The sequence below is a fragment of the Macaca nemestrina genome, chromosome 5 (assembly GCF_043159975.1).
Source record: "Macaca nemestrina isolate mMacNem1 chromosome 5, mMacNem.hap1, whole genome shotgun sequence".
In the NCBI taxonomy this organism is placed as follows: domain Eukaryota; kingdom Metazoa; phylum Chordata; class Mammalia; order Primates; family Cercopithecidae; genus Macaca; species Macaca nemestrina.
The window spans coordinates 123,983,735-124,006,255 of NC_092129.1; the positions used below are offsets into that span (position 1 = coordinate 123,983,735).

General features: G+C 37.8%; 1 protein-coding gene across 12 annotated transcripts in view; it reads left to right on the forward strand.

Annotated features, from left to right (window-relative positions):
• LOC105479522 (KH RNA binding domain containing, signal transduction associated 2) overlaps nt 1–22,521 on the forward strand; it is a 634,913-nt gene that overhangs the window by 288,531 nt on the left and 323,861 nt on the right. For all 12 annotated transcript variants that reach the window (XM_071096918.1, XM_071096922.1, XM_071096915.1 and 9 more), the window contains exon 4: nt 14,636–14,782. In XM_071096918.1, coding sequence (XP_070953019.1) covers nt 14,636–14,782 — 147 coding nt within the window. The remainder of the gene's footprint in view (nt 1–14,635; nt 14,783–22,521) is intronic.

Genomic DNA, 22,521 nt, shown 5'->3' on the forward strand with positions numbered 1-22,521 from the left:
TCTCAATATGCTTGCTGCCCTGGAGTAAAGAAAGAGTGAGTCTAAGCCCTATGTAAACATAGGTAGGTGGTGATGAAAGGTTTTCGGTGATACTATGAAGAAAACATCTGTCATGGCTAGTAGGGAAAAGTTTCTCTCCTGGCAAGCATATTTTCTGGGCCATATGAAATAAGATGTGTGCTAACAAGTATAAGGCATTATGGGGAGCCCATATCCAGGCCTCAGCTCTTCCTCTCATACTCTGCCCTTGCACTTTTCCCAAACACGTCAATTCTGCAGACTTAGAGAAAACATTCTGCAAAAGGGCTTTTCAGGGCCCAAGAGAAATTTTGTAGCAGCTTCAATATCATATCAGTTTCCTGGTAAGCAACTGCGCTTGAAGCTTAGTTACAGAAGGGCACCAGTACACCCTTCCTCCCATATACTCTATCTCTTACAGGTTCTCAGGCATCTCTGGTACTAGGGTTGTATTTTCCAGTATTGGTAGAGCATTCATTAAGTTGACAAAAATAAAGGATTGAAAGGGAAAAAGATCATTTGATAAGACATTGCAATATTTAAAAGGTCAATTTTCTGTGTCCTTCATTCCCCCTGGAAAATATTTGTTTTCCAGGTAACAGAAAGCTGTTTCTTTGATTAAAATGATTAATACAAATGTATATAGATATTATATATATTATTAACCATTTAGATATGATTTAAAAAGCCTCAGTTAACTATACTCTTCCCACTCTGGTTACACATATAATAAGTGCGCGCACACACACACACACACACACATATACAACAAACACACACACATCAGACCCCTACAGAAAAACATACTCCATGTTTAAAAGGACCCATGGAGCCAAGTATTATGAGGCAGGATACAATTGATATTAGTACTATAATACCAAATATTTATGATCTAATATCATTTAGAAGATACTACATGGAAGATACTGTGGAGCAATTACTTCTGCATTGCTGAGTCTGTGGAGTCGGGCTAAATATATTCAATCTGAACATTGCAAGAAGAAATGTGCATAGAGGTTTAAAAGAGGATGGTAATTTCAAAGAAAGGTATTTTCTTGTGATTGAAAAATGGTGTTCACAAAGGAGATGGCAGAAGGTAGAACAGGTAAGCTAAACCAGTGTCAAATTTAAAAAGTCTGAAATGCCAGGATAAAATTGTTGAAGTTTAGGTAAACAAGATGGTAGCCAAGACTTGTAAGTAAGCAGGAACTAATATGATCAAGTTTGATTTTCAAATGCTAAAAGTAGCAGCAGTATATATCTTCTGCCCCTGGCATTTATTGACCTTGAGTACATGCTGTAAATTTGGATGCCCTTTCGCACTGATACCAGCTATGTTCTAGTAAGTGGTTAGCCACTTTATAGGTCCTGATGGTGCTTACTTCTCAGTCCGTTTGCCTGAAAAACAGCATAATGCTTCTGTCCAAAGTAAAACATTCCATGTGACATTGTCTAGGGCCATTTTGATCAGACTGCAACCATTACCTTCCCAGTGGGCAGCATCTATACAATTCTGCAAGACCTTCTTCAGCAACCTTTTTAGCCTTTCATTGTGTTGTTCTTGTTTTCCCCTCTCTGGCTTAGTCACTCCATTCAGAGCCCTGGGTCAGAGCTGACTGGGCATCCTGCTGCTGCCTCCTCCACAAACAATATGTCCTCCCGGAAACTGATATTCCACTTTGAAAATTTCTTTCAAAAACAGGCATTTGGCCTATTGCTCCCTGTCAACTGGGACTCACTTGTGTTTGCTTTTCCATTATTGGTTGGCAGTTACGACTCACCCTTTCGACATCATAAGGCTCAGAAGTGATTCTGGCAATATCTACTGGGGGAAGATTTCTTTATTGTGATCCTCTTGCTCAGCTCACTGGCTGTCTTCATTTTTTAATTGGTTTCATAGGTTTCTGTTCAACCCATCTTTCTTCCTGGGCCCTGTTCCAAACTCAAAGCATGCCGGTCTCAGACTTCATTAAGCCTTTTCTTCACAAGGATGCCTCTTCTTGAAATAGAAAACAGGACCCAGCTACCCTAAGACTCAGCATGCTACATAAAGTGATTTCAAAATACTATCCACAGACATGTTCTTGACAAATAGCTTTTGATTTGCTTATTATTTTATTCGGTATGTACTCAGAGCATTTTAATTTATCACTAATTTTAAGCTATTGAGCCTTCTTAGAAATAGGCTTTTTCTGTTTGCATTAGTGAAAATGTTTTAATGGACTTAATTCCAGGTGGTCTGAACATTGCATTTCCTGGAAGAATATCATATTTATAGTGGAAAAGTCAAAATGGTGACACATCACCTTATTGTACTATAATCATCCATGGTCCTGGGAACTCAGGAGTCATGTAGTTCTCAATGCAAAAAAGGATTATCAGGGCAGGCACTGTGGCTTATGCCTGTAATCCCAGCACTTTGAGAGGCCAAAGCAGATGGATCACAAGGTCAGGAGATTGACACCATCCTGGCCAACATGGTGAAATCCTGTCTCTACTAAAATACAAAAAATTAACTGGGCATGGTGGTGCATGCCTGTAGTCCCAGCTACATGGGAGGCTATGGCAGGGGAATTGATTAGACCCAGGAGGCAGAGGTTGCAGTGAATTCAGATCGCACCACTGTACTCCAGCCTCGTGACAAAGCAAGACCCAAAAAATAAAAATAAAAAATAAAAAGGTTATCAAATGCTAGGTACTGTTTCTGAAGTGCAAAATGAAATTATGTGTGTGAAGTAGTTAGCACAGAGCTTGCTGTTCAGAGGATGTTATTTATTATTCTTATTTCTAAATTCAAATTTTCATAGATGAGAAGTTCCATACCAATTGAACTTTTTTCTTTGTAGTTCTACTTCTAGAAGCTTGTATGAGCTCTTGTTTTTGTTTCACTTAAAGTTCGGAGACTTTAATGTGATATACCCTGTGAGTCTTTCCAATTGTGTGGAATTAAATAAGCCATTGCAATCAGCAGATTCATTATTCATTTTTGTTATTTCTTATGTTTTCTCTTTGTAGAATTTATATAAGTAGATTTTTAAAAAATTATTGCCATATTGACTTTACTGGGTCTACCCTCCACTTCCCTAATGTTTCCTTCATGATCGTTGTTACTTTATGGCTTTATTTTGCATTTAAACTTTTGTGTCCGGAATTGGTGGGTTCTTGGTCTCGCTGACTTCAAGAATGAATCCGCGGACCCTCGCGGTGTTACAGTTCTTAAAGATTGTGTGTCCAGAGTCTGTTCCTTCAGATGTTCAGATGTGTTTGGAGTTTCTTCCTTCTGGCGGGTCTGTGGTCTCGCTGGCTTCAGGAGTGAAGCCTCAGACTTTCGCGGTGAGCATTACAGCTCTTAAGGCAGCGCATCTAAAGTTGTTCATTCTTCCCGGTGGGTTTGTAGTCTCGCTGGCCTCAAGAGTGAAGCTGCAGACCTTCACAGTGAGTGTTAAAGCTCATAAAGGTGCCATGGACCCAAAGAGTGAGCGGCAGCAAGATTTATTGCAAAGAGCCAAAGAACAAAGCTTCCACAGTGTAGAATGGGAACGCAGTGGGTTGCTGCAGGCTGGTTTGGGCAGCCTGCTTTTATTCCCTTATCTGGCCCCACCCACATCCTGCTCCTTGGTCCATTTTACAGAGAGCTGATTGGTCCATTTTACAGCGAGCTGATTGGTCCATTTTACAGAGAGCTGATGGTCCATTTTGACAGAGTGCTGATTGGTGCATTTACAATCCCTGAGCTAGACACAGCCTGTTAGAAAAGTTCTCCAAGTCCCCACTAGGTTAGCTAGATACAGAGCACTGATTGGTGTATTTACAAAGCCTGAGCTAGACACAGAGTGCTGATTGGTGTATTTACAAACCTTGAGCTAGACACAGGGTGCTGATTGGTGTATTTACAATCCCTTAGCTAGACATAAAGATTCTCCAAGTCCCAGTTAGACCCAGGAGCCCAGCTGGCTTCACCTAGTGGAACCAGCACCAGGGCTGCAGGTGGAGCTGCCCGCCAGTTCAGTCTGGCGCACCCGCACTCCTCAGCCCTTGGGCAGTTGATGGAATGCAGGCACTGAGGAGCAGGGGGCGGTGCTCTTCGGGGAGGCTCCGGCTGGGCAGGAGCCCACAGGGGCAGGGGAGTCTTGGGCATAGTGGACTGCAGGTCTGGAGCCCTGCCCCACAGGGAGGCAGCGGAGGCCGGAGAGAATTCCAGCACAGCCCCTGCGGGCCCGCACTGCTGGGGGACCTAGCGCACCCTCTGCAGCTGCTGGCCCTGGTGCTAAGCCCCCACTGTTCAGGGCCTGCGGCAGTGGCCTGCGCTGCAAGTGCCAGGCCATCTGTGCCGGCGCCCGTGGGAACTCGCGCTGGCCTGAGAGTGGCTGGTGTAGCCCTGGTTTCCGCCTGGGCCTCCCCACCACGTCTCCCCCCCGTGACTCCCGCTCCGTGCCTCCCTGCAAGCAGAGGGAGCAGGCTCCGGCCTCAGCCAGCCCAGAGAGGGGTTCCCACAGTGCAGTGGTGGACTGAAGTGCTCACGCTGGCACAGGATGGTAGGCGCACAGTCAGGTCAAAGGCCTGCAAGGAGAGGCAGGGCTTCCTAGTGGAAGAGGGGAGGCCCAGGTGGGCCGAGTCGGTGCCCCTGGCCTGGGGAGGCTATGGTGGGCTCCCTAGAGGCCGGTCTCCTCTGGGCTTGGCTAGGGTCGTATGCTGGAAGTGGGGACAGACATTACAGAGGAGGAGCTGAGAGTGAGGGCTGCTAGCACGTTGTCACCTCTCACTTTCTGGACAAAAATTCTGATTTCAGCTATCTCTCTCTTTATTTAAGCTACTGAATTACCTTAGTTTGAGTTCCCCCAACAGTGGGACTGTGGCGAAATTTACTTATGTGAGGTTTATTTGGAAGATCTCTGGTGGTCCAGGTAGAGGCATGAGAAGTGAAATAAGGAAATGAACGAAACCCAGAGAGGGTGCATTCTCAAGCAAGTTAAAACTGTGGGCAACTAACTGGTGCTTATTCCACCACAGAACTCTGAGAAAGAACATACAAGTTAGCACATGCAAAGGTTGAACAACCTTGGCTATTTATACACCAGTTCCTCCCCAACCCCGCCCCAGTCACTAGTTGAGACTTGGAAAGCAGATTTCTTCCCTGTTCTATCCTAGGGTGGAAGGATCCTCAGGCCAGAGCAAGCCCTCAGGCGAAAAAGACAAACCAATGCTGATTGCATGGAGATACTAAGGCATGGGGATATGGGCAGAGTATCAACAAAATCTATTACCATTTGTTTCAATGGGTGATGAGGAAATACAATTAAAAACAAAAATCTTCTCTCAACCCAGAAAAACTCTACTTTCCAGAGAAAGTGAACACTTTTATTAGTGAATGAGCATTAAACCTGAATGTGATGCACATCACAAGCAATCTACTAAGAGATCACAAAGACAAAAAGAAATCTCACACTTTTATATAGCCAAGCAGATACAACCCATTACATACGTGTTTTCAAGGAAAACAGTAAGCAGGCTCAAGTAAGAATGTGACAGCACCATTTGTCAAACATAATTCACCCTAACTTTACCTGACAATTGGGATGAGCATCTGAATTAGCTAATTGGCTTTATCCAAAGGAAAAACAAACTTCTTGTATCTTTATGGCAGGAACTAGTTTTGCAACTTGGAACAAGACATCCACCAAAGTTAGGCTCCTGTCCTTTGACAGAAAATGGGAGACAGGGATGCTATCTCCAGTGATGTTTACATTTTAAAGAGATGATTTCCTGAGCCCTTGGGAAAGACATTACTAGGTCATAAACCAGACAAAAGGCCTATCTAGTCTCCAAAAGGATTTATATACATTTCAAAGGGAGGAGAAAGCACTTATAATTACAAGTTTTCTAACATAAATGCTCTGAGAAAAAGGAGAGTGGGAAAATCTATTTTCAACAGGGACAATCTAGCCTCTGATTTTTAATTTGTATTTGTCCTTACATGGTAAATCATGTCTTTTAACACCATAAATTTTGTGTCTGCATTTTATCTCCTCAACTGCTTTTAAAAATGTTTTTATTTCATCTTTTTCAAGTGTTCATCTTTTTCTTCCAGCAATTCAATTGACATGTGTTCAAATGGCATGTGTTCAAATGTTCTTTCTGATTTTCCTCTTTATGGCTGCTAGTATTAGTTACTGTTTTTATTTGTTAGTGTAGATATAGTTGTTGAAATACAATAGTGTAGGAATCCTTCAAATAGTGGAAACCAAAGTGATTCTCACCCTTGTGGACCTGTGATGCCTCTCCTGATACCTTTGCTCTTCGATTTTTCCCGGTCTCAAAGGCAAAGTGTACTCAACCCGTTTCTTGGTTTCTTCTTAGCTTTTGAAGTCAGAGAGAACTAGAACGCTTACATGCACTTCCTCTGCGAGTCCAGAGATCTCTAAATGCCAGTTTCTTCCCAGCACCCACTCCCCACTTCCTATGTCTTTTCATTAGATTCCAACGCTATTTGGCAAGTACCTCTGTAGTCTTAGACCAGTTTCTTCTACTGAACCCTAAGAAAGTCCATTTGTATCCAGTTGGAATTGAGAAAGAAAACATAAGAGAAGCTCATTGAGATAAGTGTACTCCCATATTTCCCTGTTCCATGAAACAAGTATTTGTAAGTACACTAATTAATAGGCAACTGAAATGTAGGAAAACAAGTCTCTCATATATTAATTCAGAGTGAAGACCTATAAACTTTTCTCTAGATTCCGTTTGATCAAGATCAATTGCCTTCTTTTCCTTGATTAAACAGCTGTTCTTATTGTATCAAGACACTCTTTCACTGTTTGGACAACACCCTTTTATTATTTGAGGTATTTACCATCCTTGATAAAGCCTAGAGTGTATGATTTAAGCTTCCTACTCTCTAGTAAACCCACAGACTACAAACTCAAGATAAGTAAACTTGTGTTTGGCACTAATCACTTGTGTTTGGCACTAACCACTTCTCTGCATTCAGAATCCTTTGCTACTTTTTAAAATATCACCCTTGGTTCTGTTGATGTTTCTAGTACTTTCTGTGCCCTAAATGAATCTAGTGAGTATTGTATGGATGTGCAATTGTGAAAAGATTTCCCTTCTCATAGGTGACCATTTGGAGTATGGATGGCCTGATCCTGGAAGAATTCTTGCCGCATTTAATTCAAAGAGAGCAGGCATTTAGAAGTAAAGTGACAAGAGTTTGAAGATGCTCTTTAGGATCTAGCTATTGCTTCTCTCTCATGCATTTATATGCATCCATTTGTACAAAATCCTTTTGTGTGTGTAAATTTGGGACAACTAATTTGTTCTGGCATGAAAGAATTTCCACATATGCCCATTTAAAAATGTCTTTATATTGGGGATTCAGAACAATCCCATTCAGGCCAAGGTATAAATAATAAATGTGTGTTTATTTGAATTTCTTGATGGTAAAAGCTGTGCAGACAATAGACTTATTTATTTCTGAAGAAGATTTATGTTAAAAGAAAGTACCCTGTGGCATCAAGAAGAAAAAACCTGCAAAAAGCACTTTAGTAAATTATAACTCTGAGGTAAAATATGACAGTAATAATTGCTAAAGCAAAAATAAAAGTATAAAACTTGCACATACAGTATATCATGCATTTTCAACTTTTTTATTATTTGGTTTATTCCTGTCATTGGAAGAGCTACTCCTGTGAGAATAATTGGGATTTTAGAAGTTTAATTATTTTGGTTCATATATAATTTAGCATATTGTATTAAAACAAAGATACTTCCTATAATAATGTTTAGTAACAGTAATATTGGATTTGGTCTTGTGTTACTACCGTTATGACTACCCACATTTTATAAGTGAGGAATTAGAAGGCTGAAATAGTGGAGCTACTTGCCCAAGTTTATATACTATTAAGTGGAAAAGCTGGAATTTTAAATTCTGGCCATCATGAAATAGAAGCTATACTGTTAATTGCCATGATATGTGGTCCATGTTATGTGATCCATGTAACATATTGTAGACAATAACCCTACAGTTTATTTGAAAGGTACAAATTCAAGAAAGTACACATGATTCTGTGGACTAAATGTTTGTGTCCCTCAAAATTCATATGTTGAATCCTTGATCCTCAATATGATGGTATTTGGAGGTGGGGCCTTTGTGGGTATTTAAGTTTAGATGAGATCATAAGGGTGGAGCCCCCCATGGTGGGATTAGTACCCTTGTAAGAAGAGGTGCCAGAGCCCTCTCTCTTCTGCCATGTGTGAGAGGATACAAAAATAAGGTGACCTTTCTGCAAGCCAGCAAAAGAGCCCTCACCAGGAACAGAATCTGCTAGCATCTTGATTTTGTTTTCCAGCCTTCAGAACTATGAAAAATAAATGTCTGTTGAATAAGCCACTCAGTTTATGATATTTTGCAATAGCAACCTGACCAGACTAAGAAGTATAGTGATGTTTATTTTTCCTTATCTTTCTAAAACACTTGAGCTTTTTGGTTTAGAATAATTTTCAAGTATATATTTCCTTAAAGTTATACATTTAAATTAACTTAATAACTAAACCAACATCAAACTGATACACTCTTTGTTATACCACAGCAACATTTAATTGGAAACTTTTGTAATTTTATTATTTCAAGTGAATTTAATGTACAGAATAAACATTCATTAACATAAAAGTGTGACCTTGGCATAGGGCAGACCATTTTCAAACCCCTTACTAAATGAACAACCACAACCAAGTTACTTAGCTTCTCTGAGAGAAAAACTAACCTTCCTTGAGTGTTTATACTATGCCAGGCACTGTACTTGCAGTTTATGCATGTTACCTCGTTTCATCTTTTCATGAGAGGTCCACAGTCTCCCTGTTTTACAGATTAAGAAGCTAAAGCTTAAAAATTAAACAACTTTCTTCAAACATCACAGTAATAAATATCAGAGCCATTAATTTAAATCTAGATTTCTCTGACTCCAAAATTCATTTTTTAAGAAACCATATACTCTAGTGCTTCCAAAATCCACCCAATATTTCTATGGTTCTATAAAGATTAAATTACATATGTACATAAAATATGCAGGAATGTCTTTACTGTAGATGCTTAAATAATCACATAAAAGTAGTCATTTATTTTTAATTTTGCTGGTCATGTATCATAGAAGACACTGTATTTGGATCGTAGTATTTTCTAATACTGAAGTTCTAAGTATCAGGATGCCTGTGAAGGGAAGTCACATGCTAAGTCATAAATTACTGAAGCTGTGAGAAACCTGAGACATCATCATGTCTAATGTTGCCTACCGTTTTTGGTTTATTGGACTTGCAGAACAGTATCGTCTCACCTGAAATTTTTACATATTTTTACAAGTCCAACTTGAGCTGATGTCGTTGAATGCATAGGAAAAGATCCTCATTTTGATCCATGGCAGTCTCTGAAGTGCCTTTGGAACCCCTGTGACTCCCTATAACAACATTTGAAAATGTCCTCTTGGGTTACCTCCTCTTCTTTTGCATATGAAGTAACTGGGAGCCACAAGAGCAAACTACTTGCTGCAGTTTCACACAGTTAGTAGTTCTAAGGCAGCTTTAACTTCTGGTCAAGGCTCTTCCCGGACCCTGGGTTATATAAGAATCTCTACAGGAAAGGTTGATATTTGAAATATTGAAATTTGAGTTTTGAAATATTTGTTTAAATACACAGAGAGAAGTAAAAAACAAAATGGTCTTTAAAATTGTGACAGTTGAGGCTAACTTATATTACTAAAACGTTTCCAGTCTTTGGGACCTTTCTCTTTGGACTCTAAAGATTCATAAGGTTGATTTAAGGGTGAAAGAGTAAGCATTATATTTATACAGCTATTGTTTCTCCTAAATTTGAAATATCCTAATTGGAACCTATGCAACTGCCCATACCATTATCCAGTAAGGTAACAAGCCGTAGGAGAGACTAGGTGGGAGAGGCTATTGTCAAAAAAGTTACTTATCCTAATTTGTTCATGAGCACCACGGTAGTCTTTTGGATTACAACCTTCTATTGTTTGTTTATTTATACAGCCTGTCTTTGTGCTTATAATTGCAGAAAAAATATGTGATGTTGTGCATACTTTAACTGCATAGTTTTTTTAATCATACAATGAATTATAACTGAATCTGCGTATTTAATGCTGGCAGAAAAACTTCCTATTCTAACTTGGGTCCAGTTGGTTGGAGGCTTGCAAGTTAACAGACAATAGATTAACAGAGGAAAAGACAAAATGTACTTACACAGGCATGTGGCAGTTGCTCAGTACTGAGTAGTTCACTGAATAGCCAAGGATAAAGTTTACATACCAAACTTTAGGGAAGGGGTGTTTTCAGGTTTTAATGAATGGACGGTTCTGATAAGCCTTGTTTACACAATATTTTGGAATGTGCTAGTGCCTAAGATCAGTTCTTCCCTGACTGGAGACCACTCCAGAGTTAGGGGTTGTGGTAGCTGACTTTGGTAAATCTCTGTTTTAGTAAGATTAGGTTATGTTCAGAACATATTTTTTTTTTTTCTGCTTATTTAGCTCAACTGTTTTCACTTTAAAATAACATTTGTATGAACCCCTGGGGCTCTAAATGGGTCCCCACATTTTTCCCATCTGAAACTTCCCTAGAAATTTCACAAAAATAGCTAGGTTGATTGCTCTGGGGAGAAATTTCAGGTTAAAAATTATAAAATATGGTATCTGTAAAAGGGAAACAGAAAAAGATTAATGATTGGAGCATAGGATGAATCCAGTTTTTAACTTCATAGTATAGCCCACTGAGAAGGGTTCTTGATGTTAGGCTCTAAGTATCTTAAAGGAGAACAGAGGTGGTATAGCTGTAGTCATGGTTATTTTCTGGAGCACAGCATGGGAGGTGCAAGTGTTCTGGTGACATTTTTGAGTGGCCCAAACTCTTTCAGCAATAAATCTTTTGGTGTTTACGTGAAGTGAGAAAGCTTTCGTTACGGGATTTTGGGAAAGTGGCAGTTTTAATTCTCAGTGATTCCAAGTAAGGAGGGTGGTAGAAAAAGTAGAACTGTTAATTGATGACAAAATTAAGAAGATGGTAGTACCCAGTTTACAAAGAGATGCAAGTAGCTAAAAAACAATAAAGATTAGAATCTAGTAACCTGTAAGAGTAGTTTATAGTTTTCCATTGAAACATAAACCTTGTCTTTACAGTACACCTGATTTTTAATCAATGGTAATCAAAGGAAAATTATTCTTGTTTGCAAAACAAGTCCTGATTACATTTGATTTGGCTTGATTATAACCTAAGTGAAGCAATAATGATAACTGACCACATGGATCTTTTTAAGTTTCCTCTGCTGAAGTTTTTTATTAACATAAGGAATCTCAGATTGGACTTTTAAAAGTCTTCTCAATGCTGTGAAACCAAGCCAAGAACCAACCACCTTACTTCACCTGCAGTACCTATAAATTTTTGTGAATTCCTCTCTTCTCGAGGTCCCCAGACTATCCCAAGTATCCTAAGCCCACCCAGAAGTGACCTTTGTTACTTATCTTTAAGGCTAGAAACCCTGTAATCTAGGTATCAGGCCAGTTTTTCCAAGAGACCTTTGTAAGCAGTGGCTCTATAAAGTCAGTCTTAGCTCACGCCTATAATCCCAGCAATCTGGGAGGCCGAAGTTAGAGGAGCACTTGAGCCCAGAAGTTTGAGACCAGCCTGGACAACATAGTGAGACTTAGTCACAAAACAAAAAGAAAAAAAAAAGAAAAAATGTTACTCTACTCTAAACTGCCTGATCATATCTGATTTGATGTACATAATTCTCAAATATGACATTCCAGTCCAAACTATGGTTATATAATCAATGTTTCCAATTATTTCTTCATCACATTACCTAGGGTAAATTGTGGGGAAAAGAAAGATCAGCCTGTTACTGTGTCTATATAGAAAGAAGTAGACATAAGAGACTCCATTTTGTTCTGTATTTGAGATGCTGTTAATCTGTGCCCCTACCCCCAACCTTGCCCTTGCAAGAGACATGTGCTGTGGTGACTCAAGGTGTAATGGATTTTGGGCTATGCAGGGTGTGCTTTGTTAAACAAGTGCCTGAAGGCAATATGCTTGTGAAAAGTCATCACCATTCTCTTAATCTCAAGTACCCAGGGACACGTACACTGCCAAATGTCGCAGGGACCTCTGCCTAGGAAAGCTACGTATTGTCCAAGGTTTCTCCCCATGTGATAGTCTGAAATATGGCCTCGTGGGAAGGGAAAGACCTGATCATCCCCCAGCCTGACACCCGTGAAGGGTCTGTGCTGAGGAAGACTAGTATAAGAGGAAAGAAGGCCTCTTGGCAGTTGAGATAGAGAAAAGCATCTGTCTCCTGCCTGTCCCTGGGCAATGGAACATCTCAGTGTAAAACCCAATTGTATGTTCTGTTTACTGAGAAAGGAGAAAACCGCCTTAGGGCTGAAGGTGGGACGTGCTAGCCTAGCGGCAATGCTGCTGTTTATGCACTAAAAAGGTTTATGGAGATGTTTGCATATGCATATCAAGGCACAGCACTTTTCCTTAAACTTATTCATGTCATGGAGATCTTTATTCATATGTCTTACTGCTGACCTTCTCCCTAGGATGATCCTATTATCCTGCCACTTCCCTTTTTCTAAGATGGGTTTATAAAATTATTGGACATACTGCTTCTGGAAGATGTGATTCCAAAGGGTCATCCCAAGTAGCAAATGACCATCACCACTGTGTCTTCCAAGGATAGTAGGGTCAATTAACTGCTGTTTTCTTCATTTTGTTGAGCTCCACCATGAGCTAGTCATGTCACTCTAGGTAATATCAATCAATAACCATATTATTTTGCTTAATACAGTTGAAAATTACTTGAGTTCCCTAGGAAATTCTAGGTGTAAGGAGAGGGTAACACAAAAATAACCACATGGGAATCAACATAGGAAGTGATAGAAAGGGACAGTGTCAAGAAATCTCTGATTTAATTATTTCATCGTGTGTGCCAAAACCAGTTGGCCCCAGAATGAACAAGCAGCTTGCACCTTAGCAGGACCCGAAGAGAAAATGAATGTTTACTACATCTCATGGGTGTATTTTCATTCAGTCTAGTTTTGCTTCTCCTCCCCAAACTGATAATTGGGCACTAAGAAAAGCTCTCAAGTCCTAGGTAGAGTTTGAAAGTATCCTTAGAGAAGTAAAGAGTGGATTTCCAGGCTACAAGGTGCTATTATCAAAAGGATTTAAGTAGGTGAAGGGCACATATACAGGAACGCAGGGATGCCTTTCCATCTCTTTCAGGGATCCTTCATCTTTTAAAACAATGCGCATTTCTGATCAGGTAAACACTCACATTAACATGGGTTACACAGTTAACTCACATGACATCAACAGCAAATTTGTTCTTTTTTAAATCCAGGTAAGGTCTATTCATGTCATGTCTCTAATCTCTACATAAAACCAAGAATTACATGTTTAGTTTTATGTTTTGAAATTTAGTGAAATAACTGCTGGTTGTTTCTGTGAGGGGCAAGAAAGATAAAACATAATTAATGTTATTTAGGTAAACTTTTCCACCAACTTTTATATCTTCAAATTCTAAAAAATGCAAATCTGCTTACAAAATGAACTGAGTCCGGATCCAAATTTGGCTGAAGCTATTTAAGTCTTCTAACCGCAGTTTCATAATCTGAAACATGTGAATATGTACAAAATGATTTTGATTGAAGATGAAATGTATAAAGTACTTAGTATACATTAACAAAATATATGTATCATATATTGATTTGTGCTGCACCTGTACTGAATTAACCAGGTTTCAATAATGACTTGGGCACAACACTAGGAAAAGTCTCTTCCAATAGAAATGTATTAGGTTGGTGCAAAAGCAATTGCGGTTTTTGCCATTAAAAATAATGCCATTAAAAGCAATTAATGGCAATTGCTTTTGCACCAACCTAGTATCATTGGTTAACCAGAAGTTATGTAGCCTATGCAGAATCAATGCCAGCAAAATGTTAAACAACCACCCTTTAATATTCCCCTATTGACTAAATAAATAAATAAATAAATAAATAAAGGCAGCAAGAGATAGAAAAGCTGTGGGTATGAGGCTTGCTGATAATCTGGGCTGGTGAGAACATAGACTTGGAAATAAGCCTTGACTTGTATAGTTAGCCTACTTTTTATCACAATCAAGTAACCTTCCTAACTTCTCAAAAAGTAGCTAGAAAGTTCTAGTTTTCTTAAAGAACACAGTGATAATCTTTCACTTACTATCTGCAAAATGCTAAACATCAAGCACAAAACAATTCTTTCCTTCCAGAAAGTAGTCATGTAGACTACAGTGTTAATGGCAATTCTGTGACTTGTTTTCAGGGGTTTAGCATTTTCATTTAGCTGATTAAAATCTGTTGTAGATGATAATTATGGCAGTTTTTTAAATCATTCAAACACTCAAAAATGATTTTAAAATGTTTAAATGGCTTGTAGCAGATTTTTATTTCTCAAAGGGTTTCTTTCTACTTATGGAAAATTTGCTTAAATTATGCCCCTTTGTCATATTCTCAGTAAATGTTAAATCAATGTACAATGAGTGGATTTGTATTTCTAAAAATAACCTTTTTCACAGGAAGAAGAACTAAGGAAGAGTGGGGAAGCCAAATATGCCCACTTGAGTGATGAGCTTCATGTATTAATTGAAGTGTTTGCTCCACCTGGGGAAGCTTATTCACGTATGAGTCATGCATTGGAAGAGATTAAAAAATTCCTGGTTCCTGTAAGTGTCTTTCATTTTTTACAATGATGTTTCTTATCAGCTTCTATTTTAAAATGCACCTTTGATCTTCACTGACTTTTTAAAAGGAAACTCATATTGCAAACCAATGATCTATCCATAGGTCGATACAAAGCTAAAATAAAATAAGATACCAAAACCATTTAACACAGGACCTGGCATGTTGTCATATAGTGATGGCTTAACAGCAATATTTGTCATGCTGCTGTCATGCCAGGCACCAGTTCCTAGTCATGAAGAAAAAGACATGTTTATAAACATAAATATATAATTGAAGTTGTAGACTTTTTTTATTGCATCTTAATCACTTGAAAAGTTATCGTTGGCAATTTGCAATTAATAGGGAAATTATTTCCTGGTATAGTGGAAAGGGAAAGAGATCAGATATGCAATAATTTGAAATAAGACAATGATATCATTTAAACATATCAAATGTATTTTCATGTGATGGTATGCCAGTTGTTGGCTCATAATAAAACATAATATAAAATAATCAATATTAGTAAAGCCAGACATTTGTTGACTTTAAGCAAAAATTGGAAAAATAAACTCACTCTTCTATGTGACGGCAACAGAGAATGTTTATTTAGTAGGTCAGCAAATTCAGGGTTGCATACTGAGTAGAATTCTCTACTGATTTTCTAAGAAATAGAGGAAGGTTAAATGAATGAAGCTTTCCTAAAGGTTGACAATTTAGCATTCTAGGAAGAAGTCGTTCAAATAGAAATCTTGGCATCAGGCTTAGAGCTGGGAATAAGACAATTGGAAGAGAATGCTGAATAAAGTTTTCTGGAGTGTCTGGAAGAGTCTTCAACAGAGAAAGCAAGCAGCTAAGATAGATCTACACAATGAAGAAACTGTAGATTTCTAAATAAGCAATAAACTAAGAGGAAATGGTGGGTAAGGTTCATTGACTGGCAGTGGTTTTAAGAATGGGAAAAGAAAAATAAAACCAGAGAATTTCAAGAATTTAAAAGTATCAAGATCTAGTCACATAATCTATTTGTATGTCCAGTTTAAAAATTAATTTCTCTCGAGACAAGGTTATAGAATAATTGCAGACTGTTCTGATTATTCCTTAACTTCATATGCACACTGAATTTCTGCACAATTTATTGTCTGGTGCTCATCTGAACATCTCCCTAACTAGATCTCATATGTATTAAGAATGAGGATGCTATGTTTTCTTTTCCTTTTGCCTCCAAACTAAATGCCTAGTGCTGTATTGTGTAAGGAATTTTACTGTATTTAGTTCAGACCATACCTCTGATAACATATATAGTACAGAAATGAGACTAGGACTGTACATTACTAACACACTTCATGACTTCAAGTCACTTAAATTCTCAAGGTTTCAGTTTATTCATCTTTAAAATGAAGAAAGTTATCACTGACCAGCTTCTATCACAGTTATGGTGAATATTAAATGGGGTAATGCATATGAAAGGACTTAGAAAATTATAAAGCAGAATATTAATGTATGGTTTAAATATATTATGGAAAATATAATAGAAATATCTAGGGATGATTTTCTGCATAGTCATTAATTGATATGTATATACACATGCCATATATATATATACATCTCACTTGTTCACTTCCTAGACATAATGATTCTTGTAATTATTTCATTTATATACTCTCCTCTGAAATATATACTGTGTGAAGATAGAGCTGGGTGGTAGTATCTCTTTTGGCCAACACTATATCCCCATCTTAGCATCATGCCTCGCACAATAAATATTTATTTGATAGTTTGACTGATGGAATGATGGAATGGCTGACTAAAGGCATGAGGAGTGATGCAGGGGATAAAATAGCTATCCAGGTAAAATTTGGGGGCTAATACCCCACAATCAAGATGCACCATATATACAGACACAGTTGAAGAATGAAAATATTACCGTGACTGGTGTGACATGGCCATACCTACCTCTATGATTTCATCTTGTATATCTAACTTCTTATCATTGCACCTCAGACATGCTGGCTTTTGTTCAGTCAACAATCCAGGCTCACTGTTCATTAAGCACCTGTGAAGATTTTTCTCCAAAGTGTTGACATAGCTGTTTCCTTAGCATCCAGCTGTCAGCTTTAATGTTAGCTTTGCAGAAAACTCTTCCCCAACCACACAATCTAAAGTAGCTGCCCCCTTTACCTTCTATCATACAGTTTTACTATATTTTGTACATAGTATCACTAACCACTGTATTTAACATTATAATTCATTGTTCCATTATACCCTACCCCTTTTCACTTATTTATTTTCCTCGTAGCTCCTATCACCTTCAGATATTTTATGTGTGTGAGTGTGTGTGTGTGTGTGTGTGTGTGTGTGTGTGTCTATCTTGCTTATTGTTGGTTTCTATGCTAGAATATAAATGTCATGAGGGCTATTCTGATATGTCTCTCAATGTTTTATTAGTATATTTTCCCATCAATGAAAGTCATAAATTTATCCCATTTGCCTTGCTTGCGTCAGCAGAAAGCAAAGAATGGGAGAACCGCCAGGGGCAAAAATGAACTGCCAGTGTTTTTTATTCTATGAAATCACTTGGTGATCTAAGTTTCTTTCGATATTTGGTATTAAAGCCCACAGAAATGCTAACATGTCTATACATTAACACTTATAAACATTGTAGATGAAGAATTCTAAGCAGTAAGAGTCATGCTAGCACAACAAAGAAGGCTAATATAGGGCAAGACTGGAATTCCACTGACATCTTGTTCTTCTACGAAAGGGAGTAATTTTCCATGGTAGGACTTTTTACCTTCTTCTACCTCTTATATGTTATCCAGAATTTACTCAACCTGCTGTATGTCCAGGAGTTGTAATTGTCCAAGATAACCAACTTTAGAACATAGAACTCCTTGTGAGCTATCTGCATGCCTTACGATGTTGGTAAACAACCCAGTTTCAACATTTTAAGTAGATTGTTGAAGACAGAAGAATTATTATTGCCTTGCAGACAATTTCAGCCTGTTGGTCTCCATTCACACACGGTAGCCATTTATTTATTTATTTATTTATTTATTTATTTATTTATTTATTTTTAAGATGGAGTCTCTCTCTGTCACCCAGGCTGGAGTGTAATGGTGTGATCTTGGCTTACTGCAACCTCCACCTCCTGGGTTCAAGCAATTCTCCTGCCTCAGCCTCCCAAGTAGCTGAAATCACAGCCTTGTGCCACCATGCTCGGCTAATTTTTGTATTTTTAGTAGAGATGGGGTTTCACCATATTGTTCAGGCTGGTCTCGAACTCCTGACCTCATGATCCACCCACCTCGGCCTCCCAAAGTGCTGGGATTACAGATGTGAGCCACTGCACCCAGACACACTATAGTCTTTTAAAAACAAGTAGAGTGTCAAGGATCAGTAAAATACCTTTAATTTGAACATTGCTAACTTTAAATCTCTAGTACTTTTGGGAGGTGAAGTATTAAAGTTTTCATTATATTTGATTATTTATCTTAAAAATATAGGTTAAAATTGTAAAATAAATTATTTGATGAGTAACGACAAACAGAATATAAAATCCTAAACTAATATATGCTTCAATAATGTTGATGCACTCCTCTTCCCTTTATATTCCATAAAGAAGTAAACAAGTATTGCCACTATTATATTTTATACTATTTATTTCTTTCATAGTTCAGACACCAGGATTGCCACATATGGTTGTGAGAGTTGTGTCTTGTGCAGCTCTAGGGTTGACTTTTACACCATAGTTTTTGAATGTGCTCCCTAGGACCATGAACACAACTTCCCTATTTCTAATCCTTCTCAGTAAGTTACTTCAAAATAATGGCACTGTTTTATTTTCCTAAATTGGCTTATTCTCACCTTCAATTTAATTGAACTAATAAGTTTTACTAATGCTTAATTATTAACTCATGACTGAAACATAATACATTGTCTCGTAATTAGAAATTATGAAGTGTTCAATGAAATTCTGCTCATTGAATGTGTGTTTATATATTCTTTCATTAAAAAGAAGAAAGGAGGAGTTTTTGCACAGATAATTTGATTAGGTCATGGATAACAAATAGATTTTTTTTTTTACCTATTCCAATAACTATCCTATTGACATAGTTAAGAGATTGTGATGTTCTTTTCTACCTTGGCCCATCATAACCTAGAATCTTCCCAACACAGCATGTTGCGCAGCATTGCAATATTAGCAGAGTTGACAGAACTTGAAAAATTTTGCCATGCCAGGTTTAAGTCTTTAATGATTATCACTAGAGGTCTGTATAATTTAAAGAAAAGATATATATAACTTTTATACTTATGGAAACGTGTATGTGCATGTGTGTATCTGTTACTAGACTCATATATAAGATTTTAAGTCAATTTAAGACAGAAAAAATATAGATCATTCCAGGTCCTTTCTTTCCTGCATTAGTTGGATGTGTGTCTTGGTGACAACTGTAATTCTTGAAATGGGGCAATTAGGGTGAATTATCTCATTTCAAGTTTGAGATACTGGTAACACATCTAGGAAACCTACCAAGAGCCTGACTATGGAGGAAAAGTAAAACCTTTTTCTTCTTTATGGCAAAAGAAAATGGAGGATATTCTTGCCTCCCTTCTTCAAACACTGTAATCCTAGCTCTGAAATTGGAAAATGACACTGATTACTAACAGCAATCATCCTGGAAAGTAAGTAAATGTAAGGAAAAAGAGAAAAGGGAAGCAGGGTATTTTCAGTCTAGTAGATAGATCTAAACTTTTGTACACTAAAAAAATTTTATAAAGTTTTAGAAGATGATAAATATAAAAATGTGTCCCTGAAATTGATGCCATAATTTGAGAAAAAGTGAAAATTTGATCAGTCTATTTTTTTATTTTTCTTTTTGAGACAGAGTCTCACTCTCTCACCCAGGCTGGAATGCAGTGGCGTGATCTCAGCTCACTACAACCTCCTCCCAGGTTCAAGTGATTCTCCTGCCTTAGCTGGGATTACAGGCGCATGCCACCACGCACAGCTAATTTCTGTATTTTTAGTAGAGATGGGCCTTTGCCATGTTGGCCAGTCTGGTCTTGAACTCCTGACCTCAGATGACCCACCTGCCTCAGCCTCCCAAAATGCTGGGATTACAGGCATCAGCTGCTGCACTCGGCTGATCAGTCTTTTATGCAAGTGAATATATAGGGAAAACAATGTATTCAACTAAACCCCACCAGCCAGCAAAAATAACTGATAAATGGCAAGACCTAAAAGGTGAGAGATGGCAGATACATTTTGTCTGACTGACAGCAGGAGTTTAACATTTATAGCAATAATATCCTACCAGTAAGAGAATGATTGGTTACAGAATTTAAAAACAAAGTTCAGGGCAGAGAGGGAAGCAGAATCCATAACCCAGATTTCATTCCTTCATTGTTGTGGTTCTTACAATGTTGTCAAGAGTTCCTTCATATTGCTATCTCAAAACCAATTAATTCCCTTTTCTTTCTTGTAACTAACCGTATTCTGATAGTGTGGTAGCTAATGGCGGTGAGCACAAAGCCACATGTATTTATGTAATTATTACTTGCTCAGAAATATTTCCTGTGTTACTATAGTGCTATAGCACTCTGATAATAGTCTGATTTTATTGGAAGACATCTGTAATCATCTATGGAGTATTTCTTCTTATCTGATAAGTTGTAATAGATACTATAGGCTTTCAACTTAGAAAAAACTAAAATTCTTATTAGTTCTTAGAATAGAATAATAATAAGAATCATGATTATTATTATTGAAATCCAGGACTACTGTAGCATTGCTAATTAGTTGGCATAACCTGGAAGACAGATAAAAGAAGCAATTGGCATAATAATCATATGTCAACACTGACCTGCAAATAGCTTTTAGATGAATGCAACTCAAAAAGACTCATGATTACCGGAGATTGAGCAGAAAAGGTGCTCAGTAATCAGAATCTGTTAAATAAGGTTTATAATTTTTATCTGAGAAAAGAATTGAAGTAAGTTAATAGATCATACTAATTAACACAACAAATATTTCTTGACACCAAATATATGCCAGGCACAATTTTGGCAATGTATGTTACATGAGCCACTGACCTAGTAGAGTTTAAGAACCAGAAAACTATTTCCAAAATGTAAAAGATAAAGATTTTAAAGACTTATTTGAGAGCTACTGGAAATGGGAAACCGGATTGGATAGTAATGTGTTTAAGGAAGGAGGGTGGCAACAGTAGAACAGGAAACACTGATCAAACAGAAAGTGATATTCCTAGGGTCAACGAAAATCAATTGCTCGCAAAGACCACCACCATACAAACAAGGGTAATTTATCTACTGAGACAGAGTAAAAGAGAGAAAGTGGAAGGGGGAGAGGAAGAGAGAGAGAAAGAGAATTCGATTAGCCTCTTGAAAATATTGATGACCCACAGCCAAAGATTCTATTTCACAGTGAACTTTTTAAAATACACCAATAAACACCTCCAGAGAAGAGCATACTTAAAAACTGACTTTTTAACAAAGTTGTGTATTTCTGAAATGTATCTTCAAATTCTAGCAACTAGTTCTTACTTTTTAAAGAGCTAAGTAACATAAAACATTTTTTTGAATTGCCCTTCCTTGATTAACTGATCCCATTTTACTACTTTGAAACTCAGCAAGCTACAATGAAAAATGTATTGATTCCTCCAGACAGTATTTACACTAGATAGCCAGGAAACTTCGGAGAATCCCTGTTCTACCAAAAATATAACTTCTATCTCATCTTTAGTATTTTTGTTGTTGTTGTTGTTCCCTTCCCATTCATTCCAAGCCAGTCTCTCTACATAGTGTATGTAAGGATGCATATGTAACAATGCCTTAAAATACAAGTACAAATGGCTTACTGGATGGTCTGTACTCAATGTGATACAAATAGGACTTGGCTTTATTTTTTGTAACAACTGTCATTCTCCCGTTCTTATTCTTAATTGCAGCTTGAACAAATAACATAGTTTTCTACTCCTTCTATAAGAAGAGTCTTAATTTAGGCAATTGAGGTTTTAGGAAACCCACTTATTTCCAATTTATAATTGCCATTTCAAATATAATACAAAACTCTTCTCCTCCCACAGGTTTAGAACAAAATTACAGCTTGGGGAGTAGCAGTGGGAAGAGGGCATGGTATACTCATCCATCTCCTTGTGCAGTCTCCGGCTTTGAGTGCTCCCAGAGCTTTGTGAAAAGGTCATGGAGAATGAGACTGGTGGATGATGGGAAAGTAGAGCAAGAGAGGCATAACACTGGTCCTGTAGTAATCTGGTTGGCCTGGTTGGTCTGAGTCTTAATTTCAAATACTTTCCCCTGATGGGATATGTGAATGATAGCCCAGTAGAATTGTTGCAAATCCTCAAATGACTTTCTTCCTTTTAGCTCAGTGGACTCGTGGATGTGTTCAGGGTTCTCACAGTGAAGTGTTCTCTCTGAGTAATCTCGAAATGCTAGGCTACCATCTTCCTGCATCCAGTGTTGCATGCCAGCTTTGCTCTATGTACTTAACTTGGTCTTTTTGATTGAGAGCTGTAAGATTATTTTACCTTATCCTTAGAGTTCAGGCATTTTACCAAGATATGCTTAGGTTTTGCTCTTTTCTCATCAGCCCATCCTGGAAATAAAATGATGGGTTTTTTTAAAAATGCACTTAAAAGAGTCTGAAAATATGCAGTTATTTTTGAAGTAATCATCTCTTTAGTTTATTCATGCAAACAAG